The 14,188-nt window shown below is 58.3% G+C and overlaps 4 protein-coding genes across 4 annotated transcripts; 2 read left to right on the forward strand and 2 right to left on the reverse strand.

Annotated features, from left to right (window-relative positions):
- Positions 1 to 2,759: 2,759 nt before the first annotated feature.
- SPRG_21316 (hypothetical protein) lies at positions 2,760 to 3,364 on the forward strand (the record flags this gene model as incomplete). The annotated part of the gene is made up of 3 exons (XM_012353330.1): positions 2,760 to 2,884; positions 2,935 to 3,067; positions 3,113 to 3,364. 3 exons carry the CDS (start codon positions 2,760 to 2,762, stop codon positions 3,362 to 3,364), a joined length of 510 nt encoding a protein of 169 aa, XP_012208720.1.
- A 352-nt stretch (positions 3,365 to 3,716) lies between these two features.
- Positions 3,717 to 4,458, forward strand: SPRG_21317 (hypothetical protein; the record flags this gene model as incomplete). The annotated part of the gene is made up of 2 exons (XM_012353331.1): positions 3,717 to 3,868; positions 3,933 to 4,458. 2 exons carry the CDS (start codon positions 3,717 to 3,719, stop codon positions 4,456 to 4,458), a joined length of 678 nt encoding a protein of 225 aa, XP_012208721.1.
- A 3,660-nt stretch (positions 4,459 to 8,118) lies between these two features.
- Positions 8,119 to 11,681, reverse strand: SPRG_22331 (hypothetical protein; the record flags this gene model as incomplete). Its single annotated transcript, XM_012353332.1, has 5 exons — positions 8,119 to 8,607; positions 8,661 to 8,833; positions 8,933 to 9,265; positions 9,568 to 10,547; positions 11,014 to 11,681. 5 exons carry the CDS (start codon positions 11,679 to 11,681, stop codon positions 8,119 to 8,121), a joined length of 2,643 nt encoding a protein of 880 aa, XP_012208722.1.
- Positions 11,682 to 11,742: 61 nt separating this feature from the next.
- On the reverse strand, positions 11,743 to 13,786 carry SPRG_22332 (hypothetical protein; the record flags this gene model as incomplete). The annotated part of the gene is made up of 2 exons (XM_012353333.1): positions 11,743 to 12,442; positions 12,969 to 13,786. The coding sequence occupies 2 exons, from the start codon at positions 13,784 to 13,786 to the stop codon at positions 11,743 to 11,745; spliced, it is 1,518 nt and encodes a 505-aa protein (XP_012208723.1).
- Positions 13,787 to 14,188: the final 402 nt, after the last annotated feature.

Below are 14,188 nucleotides of genomic sequence, written 5' to 3' on the forward strand. Positions count from 1 at the left end.
AAAAGTCGACGAGCGACCCGGTCATAAGGCAGTGTGCGGCTTCGACAGCACCCACGGCCGCAAACGACCAGCACGACCCGCAGCTACCTTGGTTGCGCACGGGCGACATGCACTTGTTGGTTGTCCAGTCGACGCCCGCCGCCTCTTGCTGGGCCTGCGTCAGCGTGAGCTGGATGTTGTCGCCGCGCAGCTGGCGCTTGGGCGTCTCGTGCTTGAACGAGCCCTTGACAAAGGCCGCAAACTCGTCTTCGGTCATGAGCGCAAACTGGTTGTCGGTCGAAAAGACGGCACCGCTGTGCTGCTTGTTGAGGTCATCGACGATCTTTTGGGTCGTCGCGAACCGGACGAGTTCGTCGTCGATGTCGCCGTCTTCGAGGTTGCCATTCTCCGTCTTGGGCGGGAGAAAGCCGTTGGCTTCGGCTTGCTTGCCGGCTTGACTGGCCTTCCACGCCGCGAGCTTGGCTTCGAGGTCGACTTTTCTTGAGCCGAGAGACGCAGGCCTTGGACGGCCGACGCAGCGAGGAGGAGGCACGCGATCGACTTCATTGTGTGATGTGGTCGAGGGAAATTGGAAAATGAAAACACGATGCCAGTACGAACTGCGCCATCGGCGTGGCATGCGACGAGTGCAGTGTTCGATTCCAAGAGCAGAGACTCTGTAGAAAAGGCTCTTTCTGAGTCCACCGAGTTGCGTCTGTGAGTTGGTGGTCATATCCTGTGAGGCAAAGCCGTCAGGTGGTATTGTCGCCTGCATGAGGATTCCTCGAAGTGCTGAGGACGCATAGTACTACAAATTCTTTTGATTATATTCGACTAGAAACTTGGCTAACGTTACCGTCGCATGCGGCTGCTTGTGACTTTGAAATTGCACTTCTATGACCAGATATACTCTCTCTTGCATTTCACGCTGCCACGTCATCGTGCCTCGTCCAGCCTGTACCATTGGCGTTGTTGCCATGCGTGCTCTCGTACCGTTGTAATGACATGATTGTTTGCATGGAGCTGCGATAGCAAAGACCAATGTGGCTTCAGCTCGATTGAAACCCACATGAACCATGTTGGATGTTCTTATTGGTGTATGCAATTGGCAACGGTCGGACTCGAATGCGTTGGCAACTTTGCGGTAGCAAACACATGTCGGTGGAATCGGACCGCAAAACGGACGGAGACAAGGAATGGAAGACCGTTGTGCCCTTTTGTTATAGCATTGTGGTGTATGGAGCGCAAGATTTGACATTGCTGTTGGCGCCACCAAGCGACGCGTTTCGAACGTGCTGTAATGAAAAGGGCGCGGCTTCAATGCCACTTTGCCAACACCTGGCGTGCATCCACCGGTGTCCGGATTTCAGATGCGGCGGCCTTTTGTCCCTGCAGGTCTGGGTTGCTACAGGCCACTGGCTACAGGCACTGTCAAGCTGGCACTTGGACAGCGAGGCACAAAGCAGAGGAAAGAAGCAAAGAGGAAGAAGAGGCAAATGTGCTCGACGCCCTGCCCTCAAGATCCAACTCATATACGAGCTCGAGCAAGCGCAACGCCTCTCGAAGCATCATACAAAGCCCAGATATGCTTTGGAATCCATTCATTGGTTTGAAACGGAGAGGATTGCACTCCACGCGATAGAGGGTGCTTATCCTGCGTTACTGGTGCACTACTGCATGGGCTAAACAGACCCGACGGCTTGCACTCCTCTATGGGGTGGTCTGAGTACAGGAGCCTGCGCGCGACCTCGCGCGAGCTATCCCTCGGCGAGTGGGGTCCACCACGGGATGGATCTCTCCGTACGCATCTCACTCCCAACGACCAAGTGCTGGTGCCAACTCCCACGCATTCAGGCGTAGCACTACGTATGCGAACTCGTTGTAAGGAAGATAACGCGGGACACGTTGATATATATGTATACTGCTGGGTGCCCTGGCAGCCTTGATGCACGCGCTGCAGCACGAGATCAATGTTGCCGATATCGTTCATGTGCGCTGGCAATGCCAAGCCTTGGGGATCGCCAAGAGATCGCGAGTGTCGAGGTGCAGCGCTGCGTCGAATTCACCCGCGACGTTGTCCAACAGCAGCGACCTTTCGCTATTAAATCTACCGCTGTCTCTGCGTTGCCTCCTCGTCCACTTGCATCAACAGCACGCATTTGGCGCCGACGTAAACGTAACCGAAGCCTCAGCCACCACAGGAAGCAACGACCACGACGATCGGTATCACCCACTCGCAAACGAACAAGGGTGGAGCGTTGTCGAGCATCAGCAGCGAGCTTCGGTGAAGCGTATCAATGTCGCGCCTCAAGGTAGCATTGGATTGCTTTTTTGACTGGTGCGGCCGCCGTTTCTGGCGTCGTCGCGGTCAATTGCCCGACGCACGCCAAGCGCCAGCTCCCATTCGCCTCGATCGCTTTGGTTGGAACATCGATGATGACAATGTTGTCAGTAAGGTCCACAACGTGCTAGCGGGTACGTCCTCGTCCAAATAGGCGTTGAAGAGCTCGACCGAGACGCCCGAGAGGACCACAAAGACGCTGACGACACGAAGATACTCGCTTGCACATTGTACATGTACCTCGATGTGTTGACGGCAATTATGTCCACTTGGTTTGGTAACTGGACGATCGCGCTCGCACGTGAGCGATGACAGTGGCCCGAATGGAGGATATAAAGACGGAGGTGGAGACGTTAGCCAATCACCATCTCGTCTTCAAGCTGCAAAGATCCAAGCGAAGGGTCAAACGATGCAGCGAGCTGTGCTAGTACTGCTGCTCATGGTGCTACTTGTGGCCTGCGTTCTGGAGGCCAAGACCATCGATTATGACGCTCTCGAGAGACAATGGGAGAAGGGCGACATGGACGAAGAGCTGCTCTCGGACGAAGCTCTCGCCGCCAAACAGTACGCTGCATTCGATATGTCAATGTCGCCAGCTAAGGGTTTGGCGACAGGAACCGGAAGCAAGAGCTCGAAAAGTCCGAGATGGTCTTCGTCACACTTCAGCCGTCGGAGCTCACGGCCTATGCGGCGGCGCACCCCGACTATGAGAAGCCGCTCTCGGAGCTGTGTGCGCTCTGGAAAAGCGTACGCTGGGGACAATATCTTGCACCAATAAACTCTAGCGCGTAGATGCTACTCAACGGCGGCCTCGACGTTAATTTTTACGAGCTCGAGGGTGCCAAGGTGCTTGCGGGGCTGCAGAAAGGATCGCGGGTGCAGGAGCTCCACGCCTTCCTCTTTGAGCAGCCTCAAGTCGCTGAAATCCAATGGAACCAAGAGACGTTGTATCCTCCGAGCGGCAAAAGCCACAAGCCACAAAAAGCCAGAAAAGCCAAAAAGGCTAGAAAGGTCAAGTCGACGCACCCCAAGACCGAGCTGTAGCCTTCATGATTGAGCGTTGCGGCGAGCTGCTTTGATCAATATCGATGTTGCATGTTTGACAGGTCATGCAACTAGACTACTCGTTTACTCTGTTGTTAAGGTGTAGTAAGGCATGGGCCAAGGTGCGATGATGCAAGGGTATATCCTTATATACCCTTGGATGATGCTGTGGTGAACCATCGTCGCGGATGCCAATCGTATTTCTTGATTGGTTCAAAAATATAAAAATTGCGCGCGTTGATTGGATGAATACAAACAAATGCTACATCATGAGCCAATCTCTGGTCTTGTATTCATGGATTGGCTAAAATGCCCCAACCCTGTCACAAACGAATTCGGCGATTGTGACGAGATGATGAGCCAGCCCCGCATCCTGCTTCTTGGCGACTCGATCACGCAGCAAGCGTCCGACCCCGCGATCGGCGGCTTCCAGACGCTTCTTGAGGCCGACTACATTCGCCGCGCAGACATCATCAACCGCGGCCTCAGTGGCTACAACACGAGGTACGCCCTGTCCTTTCCGACTCTGCATTTCCAACACAAAGCATGATGCTGCCCACTACTGTAGATGGTTCTTGGACTATTTGCCGCAGATTGTGGCAGAGCTCACGAATCAGCGCGCGCCGTCGCTCATCACGCTCTTCCTCGGCGCCAACGACGCGGATCTGCCGTCGGGCACCCAGCACGTCCCTCTCGCCCAATACGAGGCCAACACCAAGACAATTATCACGGCGCTGCGCGCCGCTTTCCCCGACGCCGCGTTCATCTTGCTGACGCCGCCGCCCATTGGCGACAACGAACTCTACGGGCGCAACAATGTGACCGCGGGCAACTACGCAGCAGCGTGTGTGCGCGCCGCCACGGCGCTGGGTGTCGCCGCCATCGATCTCTGGACGTCCATGCAATCAGAGCGCGAGAGCTACCTCAGCGACGGGCTGCATCTCAATGCCAAGGGCAACCGGTTCGTGTACGAGGCGCTAACGGCTACGATTGCAGCGCAGCTCCCGGCACTCCAGCCAAACGCGATCCCATTCTTGTATCCCGAGTGGACGGCGCTCGTCGAGAAGGACATCGATGCGACCAAAGAGGCGTAAGCTTTTCGCACCAATTTGGTCATCAACTACAGCAAAAAGGGCCAGTAGAATAAGATCTCGTTGGTGTTGCTGAAAGAGGCTGTCATATCTCTATTTGTCTTCAACTTAAGGCACGTCGCTCGGGCATTTCAATACCCACACACATGCGAATTACACGTGGCGATGGGAGTCGCCGCGTTCACGTAGTATCACTCGCCACCAAGTCTCGAGACAGCAGGAACGGATGCTTTTGCATTTGCCCACGGACTACGCGCAAATGGTTGCGGACTACAAGGTAGCTCACCCCACGACATTCGCCCGCTGCGCTCGAGTCTACCAAGCTGGCCTTTCCCGCCGAACGCATTCGACGCCACTTGAAAAGAGCCAGCGAGCCGCTCGTTGTCCTCTCGGATGTGTCGGCCGAGCTCATCAACCCCTATTTTGAAAATTACGTCAAAGCCAAATACGTGCTCGTGATGCAAATGGATGAGGCGGCAACGCCGTTGCAGGGCCGTCTCTTTGAGATCTCGCAGGTCGGCGATCTGCCGCCCGCGGCCTGCAAAGGGCCTTCGATATGTCCATAACCATGGTGTGAAGTCGCGATAGTTTAACTGCGACTGTTTTGAGTTTTGACATGGCTGCAAACAGTTAAAAATCAAGTAATTTCGTAAATTGCTCTACAATACCGCTTCGCAACATCACAGCTCCACCTTGACACGTACATGCTCTTGGTGTTTCCCCATGGCCTGGCATTACCAGCTCACATGAACGATACTTGCAATATCGACCTCGTTGATGTGCTGCATCGCGTGCATCGAGGCTGCCGGTTGCCCATGTAGTAGTCGCATTCACACAGGTGACACAGATTGAAGAGCCTGTATCACACGGAGTGCAATTCTCTACGCCTCACACCTCCAACTCGATTACATCGTCATTCCGTCATCAGTGGAAAAATGCACCTCTGTATTGTTGCATGTGCCCAATCCGGCAGGCAGGACCAAAGACGACTGGAATACAGACGCTGAAATCGTGCTGCATAGTACCAGGTGTTGGTAGTGGTATCGAATCTTTTTGATTATAGCACATTCGGAACGCGTGGCTTGGAGGTGCCAACAGCAATATAAGGTCACCATACACAATGCTAAAAAGGCACAACACGCTTCCATTCCTTGTCTCCGTCCGTTTTGCGGTCCGATTCCACCGACATGTGTTTGCTACCGCAAAGCTCCCAACGTATTCGGGTCTGATCGTCCTGCAGCAACAAGCACCCGTCATTGCTAATGCCAGCATCCAGAGATGTTGAATTGCGTTTGGAAAAAAACAATGTCACAATGGTCTTTGCTATCGTTGCTCCATGCAAACAATCATGTCATTACAACGGTACGAGAGCACGCATGGCAACAACGCCAATGGTACAGGCTGGACGAGGCACGATGACGTGGCAGCGTGAAATGCAAGAGAGAGTATATCTGGTCATAGAAGTGCAATTTCAAAGTCACAAGCAGCCGCATGCGACGGTAACGTTAGCCAAGTTTCTAGTCGAATATAATCAAAAGAATTTGTAGTACAATGCGTCCTCAGCACTTCGAGGAATCCTCATGCAGGCGACAATACCACCTGACGGCTTTGCCTCACAGGATATGACCACCAACTCAGATACGCAACTCGGTGGACTCAGAAAGAGCCTTTTCTACAGAGTCTCTGCTCTTGGAATCGAACACTGCACTCGTCGCATGCCATGCCGATGGCGCAGTTCGTACTGGCATCGTGTTTTCATTTTCCAATTTCCCTCGACCACCTCACACCATCACAATGAAGTCGATCGCTTGCCTCCTTCTCGCTGCGTCGGCCGTCCAAGGCCTGCGTCTCTCGGCTCAAGAAAAAGTCGACCTCGAAGCCAAGCTCGCGGCGTGGAAGGCCAGTCAAGCCGGCAAGCAAGCCGAAGCCAACGGCTTTCTTCCGCCCAAGACGGAGAACGGCAACCTCGAAGACGGAGACATCGACGACGAGCTCGTCCGGTTCGCGACGACCCAAAAGATCGTCGATGACCTCAACAAGCAGCACAGCGGCGCCGTGTTCTCGACCGACAACCAGTTTGCGCTCATGACCGAAGACGAGTTTGCAGCATTTGTCAAGGGCTCGTTCAAGCACGAGGCGCCCTCGAAACACAATCCGGGTTGAACAACGTCCAGCTCACGCTGACGCAAGCCCAGCAAGAGGCGACGGGCGTCGACTGGTCGACCAACAAGTGCATGTCGCCCGTGCGCAGCCAAGGTAGCTGCGGGTCGTGCTGGTCGTTTGCGGCCGTGGGTGCTGTCGAAACCGCACACTGCCTAATGACTGGGTCGCTCGTCGACTTTTCCGAGCAGCAACTCGTGAGCTGTGCCTCGAGCGCAGGCCGCGGCTGCGAGGGCGGCTGGCCTAACAAGGCGCTCGACTACATTACGCAGACGGGTTTGTGTACCGAGTCGGGTTTTCCGTACGCCTCGGGCAGCTCCAACCAGAACGGCCAGTGCAAGGATTGCCAGAAAACCAAGGTCAACGTCGGCAAGACCGTCGACATCCAAGGCGAGAGTGCGCTCCAGAGCGCGCTCGACAAGCAGCCCGTCACGGTCGTCGTCGAGGCCGGTAACAACGTGTGGCGCAACTACAAGAGCGGCGTCGTGCAGAGCTGCCCGGGTGGGCAGTCGAACCACGCGGTGATTGCTGTCGGCTATGGCACCAAGGACGGTCAGCAGCACTTTAAGATCAAGAACTCGTGGGGCACGGGCTGGGGCGAGCAAGGCTACATGTACCTCAAGCGCGGTGTGAGCGGCAAGGGCATGTGCAACGTGGCCGAAATGCCGGCGTACTCGCCCATGAACGGCAAGCAGCAACCTACATCTCACAAACCAAAGAAGTCCCACGGCGACTGCAACGGCTGCAACGGTTGCTACTACCCCGCCACGTCGCAGTGCTTGACGGCCGACTACGACCAGGAATACTGCCAGAGCCTCGCCGCCGATTTTGGCACCAAGTGGTGCACGGCGTAACTTCCCAAGCTCGTCGTCTTGTTTGTGTGTGAAATATCTTGTTTCAATTCATATACCTGTGTCGTGAAGCTCCGGACTCGCTGGGGTCCGCGGGCTGCACGCGTGTGCTTGAATGTGAAAAGGGTTGTGATTATCTGAGTTACCAGGCTTGACTATGGTGAGCGGCCGCGCTGATTGGTCGGTTGGACTGACTGTGTGTGTCTTGCAGGGAACCGGGGCAGTCTTGGGTGTGCGGACCTTTGCTGGCAGACTGGACCGTGACCGGGTATCTGTGCCCCGGGGCCTCGGAGTTCTTGCTCGCCCGGCGTCGTTGTCGCATGCTTCGTACCCCGGGGCATGATGCGAGCGCGTTCTTCGATCCGTTCGCGGACTCTCACGACATTGCCCACGGCGGCCGTTTGGGGGCCGTCGGAGAAGTGGGAGTTGCTCGGGTTCGGACGCGATCGCGTGGCAAATGCCGGCAGCGCGCCAATGGTACGCACACCGACCTTGTCCGTCCCGAGGCACCGCTGCGTCCGGCCATGGCCTGCGAGGTTCAACCTCGTCGCGGCCTGCCGTGCAAGAACGAGTACGGCACTTGCCCAAGCCATGGCAAGTGGCGCGACGCCGAGCTCTGACCGTAGCTGGCCTAGTAACTTCATTCGTCGGCCTACTCCGCCGAAGCGGCTAGGCCGTCACGCAAGTCGTCGAGATAGACTTGCGTGACTTCGTCAACATGGTTTACCTTGCTGACGAACCGTGTAATCATGTCTTCGGGCACTTCTTGCTCGCTCACGCGACGTTGGACGCCGTCATCGCATCGGACACGCCATCTTTGCTCGCGGGTGCTGCGTGGATGGTGTTGGAGGACTTCGACGTTGCTTGCTGCGACGACGACCATCCCCGCGTCCGCCTCCTCAATTTCGGTCGGGCTTGGGTCCTGCCCGGCTCCCGACGGAGCGAGCTGGAGGGTGATCTCGTCGCGCAGTGAGATCATGGACACGCCGTGCGTCAGCACGAAATCCATGCCCAGGATGCCATCGTGGGTGAGTCCTGGACAAACCACGAACGGCTGCACGAACGTCGACTGGCCGAGTTGGATCGTGACGAGGCATTGGCCGAGCACGGCGAGATGGCCACCGCCAACGCCCTTGACGGTCTAAGTGCTGGTGACCCGAGTAGCCAGTGATGATTCTCGCTGAGCAGCGAGACCATCGCGCCGGTGTCGAAGAGCAGCTTGGACGGCTCGCCATCGCACACCGCCGGTACGAGCAGTTGTGGGTATCCGGACTCGACGAGTTCGCACCGCTCAAAGTGCACGCGATGGACTTCGAGATCACCAGGCGCAATCGTGTGGACCGTCGGCGCACCGGACTCGACATCTGCTGCGCGCCATCGTCGATAATGGTGCTGCCACTTTCCGGCGTCGCGTCCCACCGCTGACCAATCCGGGTACGCGATGACGGCGCGTCCTGGCCGCCGACCCATCGTGTCCGCAGTACTCATGTCGTCGACCTCTTGGACGTTGCCCACGTTGTCGATCTCTTCCGGTGTGAGTGCGGTGACGAGCGTCTGGAGGATGTCATCTCCGGCCCACTGTGATGGAACCCCTTCCGGATCCTTCGACGGCGAGACGGCATCGTCCTCCCGGCTCGCCGCGGCCGGCACCGCGACCGGGGTTGGCTCCTCTTTGCTGCACTCCTCGGACCGTGTTTCCGAGAGTGGTGTGCGCCCTTCGTCGTCCTCGTCACGCGCTGTAGCAAGCGCCGCATCCGTGGACGGGTTTCTTCCTTCGTTGTGCCCGGTGCGCGCAGTGGCTAGCGCCGCATCCGAGGACTGTCTTCTGTCGTGTTGGTGCGTGGTGACGCTGTTGTTCACCCACGCATCTTCTGCTCCCATTGGGTTGAGCGGCTCGCTCGTCCCTTGCGCCCCTCGCCCTTGCGTCGTCCGGTTTTCTCCTTCTGCTGCGTCGTGGAGAAGGGCTGGTCGCAAACGCGTGGGGCTCAACTTTATTTTCATTTTGACGTCACTAGTGGTCGTGCTGGCCACTGGCTGGTCATGAGCTCCCGTATCCTTCTTGACCGCTGCCTTCGCTCGTAGGCGCGGTCTTCCCGAAAACCGGCGCCGGCGACGGGGTAGTGGCTTCCGAGAGGTGACGTGCCAGCCGTGTTGTCCGCGGGCTGCGCCGCCTGGGCCCGCATCATGGCCTCGGCATATCGGCGCGCGTTCTTGAGGACGTTGCAATCATCCGACGTGTGCCCAATGTGCGCACCGTGAAAATCACACGACGCGAGGTGCTGGGCTTGTGGGCAGTTGCTGCGGTAGTGTCCGGGTTCGCCGTACACGTGACAGCCTTGCACCGTGCGACCGGGAGCGGACGGCGCGGGCGTCGCGGACGCGGGGAATGGCGTGGGAGCTGCTGCCGGCATCACGTTCCCGTGCGACGGCGGTCCACCAGTCCGCGCGGCGTTGACTTGGAGGCTCACGTCCATCGGTGCTGTCGCCTGGGCGACGCGGTACGCCTTGGCCCGCTTAGTCTTGGTCTTCCGTGCGTGCGCGTCGGCCGACGCCATGAGCCGCTTGGCCTTGGGCTCGAACTCGTCCCACGACAACGAGTCTTCGCTGATCTGCCACAGAGCGGCGTGGAGCTGTCGGTCGACAACGCCTTGTACCACGATCCGGATCTTGCGCTCTTCGTCCAGTTGTTGGCCAGCCACGGCGGCCCATAGCGCCACCCGCATGACGTACTCGGTGAAGCGCTCGCCGTCCTTCTGCGTGACCTTCTCGTACATGGACTCGCGGTACGTCTTGTCACCGATGTACTCCGTGTAGAACTCGTCGACGAGCGTGTCCCAGTCCTTCTCAGTCATCGTCGCTGGGACGAACTTCTTCGTGCTCATGAGGTGGTACACCCACGCACTTTCTTTCGAGCCGAGTGCGTCGGTAAACATCGCCACGCGCATGGAAACTGAGCCGTCACCGTGGAGAGCCTTGCCTTCGACGTTCCGGACGTGAACGGCAGGGGCGAGTTTGTCGTCTTCATTGTGGACGAACGTCGGCACCTTCGAGAGACGAAAGGCTGCAAGGCTGGACTTGGGGCTTGTCGGGCTCGTGGTCTTTTGGACGGTGGGGGTGTCCACCACCCGTCCAAAAGACCACGAGCCCGACACGGGGGTTCTCCGACCAATGTCGTGAAGCTCCGGACTCGCTGGGGTCCGCGGGCTGCACGCGTGTGCCTGAATGTGAAAAGGGTTGTGATTATCTGAGTTACTAGGCTTGACTATGGTGAGCGGCCGCGCTGATTGGTCGGTTGGACTTTTCACAATGGCGAGCTTGCTCAGGGGGCAAAGGGCGTAATGCCTTCATTACTGCCAGGACCTCGGGTGAGGTGAGGCGGGTTGCTTAGTAGGCGTCTAAATCTAGAACGCTAGCTCTACGACGGCTCGCAAGTCACGCCCCTTCGTGAAAAGATCGTTTCGACTTGCTGCGCGCGCAAAACACCCATTTCACAATGGCGAGCTTGCTCAGGGGGCAAAGGGCGTAATGCCTTCATTACTGCCAGGACCTCGGGTGAGGTGAGGCGGTTCCCCCAAAGGCAATGCGGCCGGCCAGCTGAGCGATTTCGACGTCGTCGATGTGTGCGTACGACTTGAACGCGTCGCTGCGCCATCGGCCAAACTTCTGGATGGCCAGATCCGTCGCGCCGCCCTTGAAGAGTGCGGTCGCTCCACCACTTCGCAATGAGTGGGTGGAGTAAGCTGACGGGTCCTTGTCCATCCTTCTCGCCGTGTCGCGTAAGAGTGCCTTGACTTGGCTCTCGTTGATCGCGACTCGTGTTCCGTCCGGCGCGAGCGTGGTGCAGAGCGATTCGTCGGCCTTGGCCCCAGCGGCGATCGCAATGCGCCGCAGCTCCCAAATCGCTGGGATGGGGCAGAGCCAAAAGCTACCGGACCGGGACAACCGCAAGGTCACACCGCCGCGCCGCTGGTCCGTCTTCGAGCTCGTCAGCTTGATGTGGACCTCGTGCACTTGATCTTCGGACGTCGCTACCTCTTCCCATGCCGTCGTGAAGCGGATGTCTCTCACGCAGAGACCGTGCTTCGCGGGCTTGGATCCTTCGTGGAGGTACTCGGACTTCCGCCAGAGAAAGAAGAAGCCCAGGAGCGTAGCCCCCCAGAGTGAGCGCTGCTGGGGGTCGTCGAAGTCGAGTCCGGCACGCAAATGCCAGAGCATTGCAGCTGTGACGGGCTCTATCGTCGGGTGGCTCCGTCGTCCCGTTCCATCCCGCGGAGGACTAGCCGATGGTCGGGTGCCAGCGCCACAGTGTACCCACCGTGTCGCTGATGACGCCAAGCGATGCCGCATAGTTTGGATCGGATGGTGGCAGCGGAGTTGCCGCCGTCGCGGAGGTGCAAGACGTACTCGACAAGTTCGTCGTCTGCTCGCGTTCCTCCTTGGAGAGCCATGGTGACTGTCGGCGATGCTCGCGCCACGTGCGCCACTGTTCCCACGCGGCCTTGTAGCGGTCGTGTGTGCTTGAGGCCAGAGCGGCGTCTTGAAAAACGTCGGACGTCGGCTTGTACATGTACCGAATGTTTGCTGGCACTGGGCACGCTTCCCACCCGTGAGAGAGCTGGAGCCATCGCGATTTGAACGGCTCGACGAGGCTGCGTGACCCGCAATCGGCCATTTCGTTCCGTGCTCCGGCCATGTGGCCCGCCGTGACGTACAGACGATTGACTGCTTGGGCGAGCGCTAGATGGCGGTTGAGCTCTTGAGCGTAGACGTTGGACGCTGCGAGCTTGTTTGCCCATGACACACTGGGCGCGTTGTCGATCCACGCGTGTACGTGGAGAGTGCCTTTGTCGAGAGTTGACCACGCTCGGTGTAAACGTCTTGAATGGCGTCGCCTTGACGGCCACGCTGTGTAGCCGTTGGTAGAACGCTCTGGCTGCTGGGGCGCATGAGCAAACGTGTCTGAGCGACCCCAGCACCTGCAGCAGGGTAGTTTTTGTAGCTCGGCCTCGGATGAGCAAGGCGTCGACGCGCGCCTACTAGGCGCGTGCAATCTTGTCCTCTGGTATCGACACCGTCGCTTCGTTCAAGTGCCAAATGAGACCCAAAGCGTGGAGGTTGGACGTCCACTCCTTGAACTTGCTCTCGTTGATGCTTGTCGGCCCGAGTACCGCCATCATGCCTAGACGTAGCGCGGTTTCCGCCGCCGTTGCTCGAGCTGGGACCGTCTTTGAAGCGGGCTGTGTGACAAGCTCGATGAGAATATGATCGTTCGTCCATTCGAGCGCTCAAAATGGCTCCGTGTCGGTTGATCGTGTAGGATTGAGCGAGCTGGGTGATTCCCGAGATACCAAAAAGGAGATCGCTCGACCAAACACGACGTAGAACGGTGGGCTGCCGCAACAACCAAAAGGACCCGAGAGATCGAGGCCCCAATGGCTGGATCCGGGAACTCTGGCTCCAAGCCATTTGGCGTCGCAAGCTGCGACCCGTAGATGTCGAAACGCGCTCTTGACGTCGCCTGCCATCTCCATGATCCTCGTGCTCGCGGTTAGCCGCTTGTGCAACCCGATGATACGTGACGCGACTGCCGAGATTCGACGCCAACGCACGTCCGGGAGCAAGTCTTTGTTCGTGAGATCGTTGACCGCCGTTTTGTCCGGTGCTGAAAGGTCGTAAATGACGCGTCCATCGACATCAAGGCTCGCGTTGTTCTTCGGTACAAGGCCGAGCGGGCTGAGCCTGATGTCGTGGCCGGCGTGTGTCCATTGGGCGAGAACCGCGTCGGTGAAGAACGCATACTTGTTGCGCGCTTGGCCTTCCGCCAGGTGACGGCGTACTGTGCGGCTATGCCGTTCCGCCGAGTTGTGGTTCTTCGGATGCGCCGGCTTGGACCGGGTCGGGATCGTGAATCCGGCTGATTCTACAGCGATGAGCGTGTCGCAGTGCGAGTAACCGTGGAGCAACCGGGCCAGCTCCTCTGGGAAGAGCGCCTTGTTCGGTCGCGGATCCTTGGGGCACTGACCGCGGAGAAGCATGACGGTGTCTTCCGGCGTCAAATGTTTGAGAAGCACCAGCTGCGAGATTCGCTCGATCTTGGTCTCATCAAGGTCCGCGGCTGTCTCTATGTCCTTCTCGTGTGACGCTTCTGGAGGCTGTTGCAGACGTGCTTCCATGAGCACAATGTTGAGCCGTACTTGTGCGATTTTGGTGTGGAGCTCAAGTCTGTTGCGTAGGTGGCTCTGGAGCTGCGCCGCAAACACCAAGTCAACTGCCAGAGGCGTCCTCACGTGACCCGCCAGAAGCCGTTTGCGTGCCGCCATGGATGCCACACGGGAGCGAAGTTGCTGCTCACGCGTAAGCGCTGCCTGCGACGGTTGCGAAGCGTTCTGGTGCGGATGCCCCGCGTTCCAGTGCTCGCCGTCGCAGTGCGGTCAAAGTCGACATTCTCACCCGTCGACGTTGAGTGTGACGCTGTAATGGCGTTCCGGTGCGGTAGAACCAGCGTTCCGGTGCTTACAGTCGAGCTGCGACCCCCGGCGGCGTGCTCATACGCCGATGGAGCCGCAGCAGAGCGCACGTCGAGTAGGCGGTTGAGCGGTCCGGTGCGGGAGAACCAGCGTTCCGGTGCTTGCCATCTCGACGTGGCCAGAGTCGACGTTCTCGGCCGTCGACGACGCGTGGGATGACGCCTGTGCGTCCCGGTGCGGTAAAACCAGCGTTCC

Source organism: Saprolegnia parasitica (assembly GCF_000151545.1).
Source record: "Saprolegnia parasitica CBS 223.65 unplaced genomic scaffold supercont2.120, whole genome shotgun sequence".
NCBI classification, from domain to species: domain Eukaryota; phylum Oomycota; class Saprolegniomycetes; order Saprolegniales; family Saprolegniaceae; genus Saprolegnia; species Saprolegnia parasitica.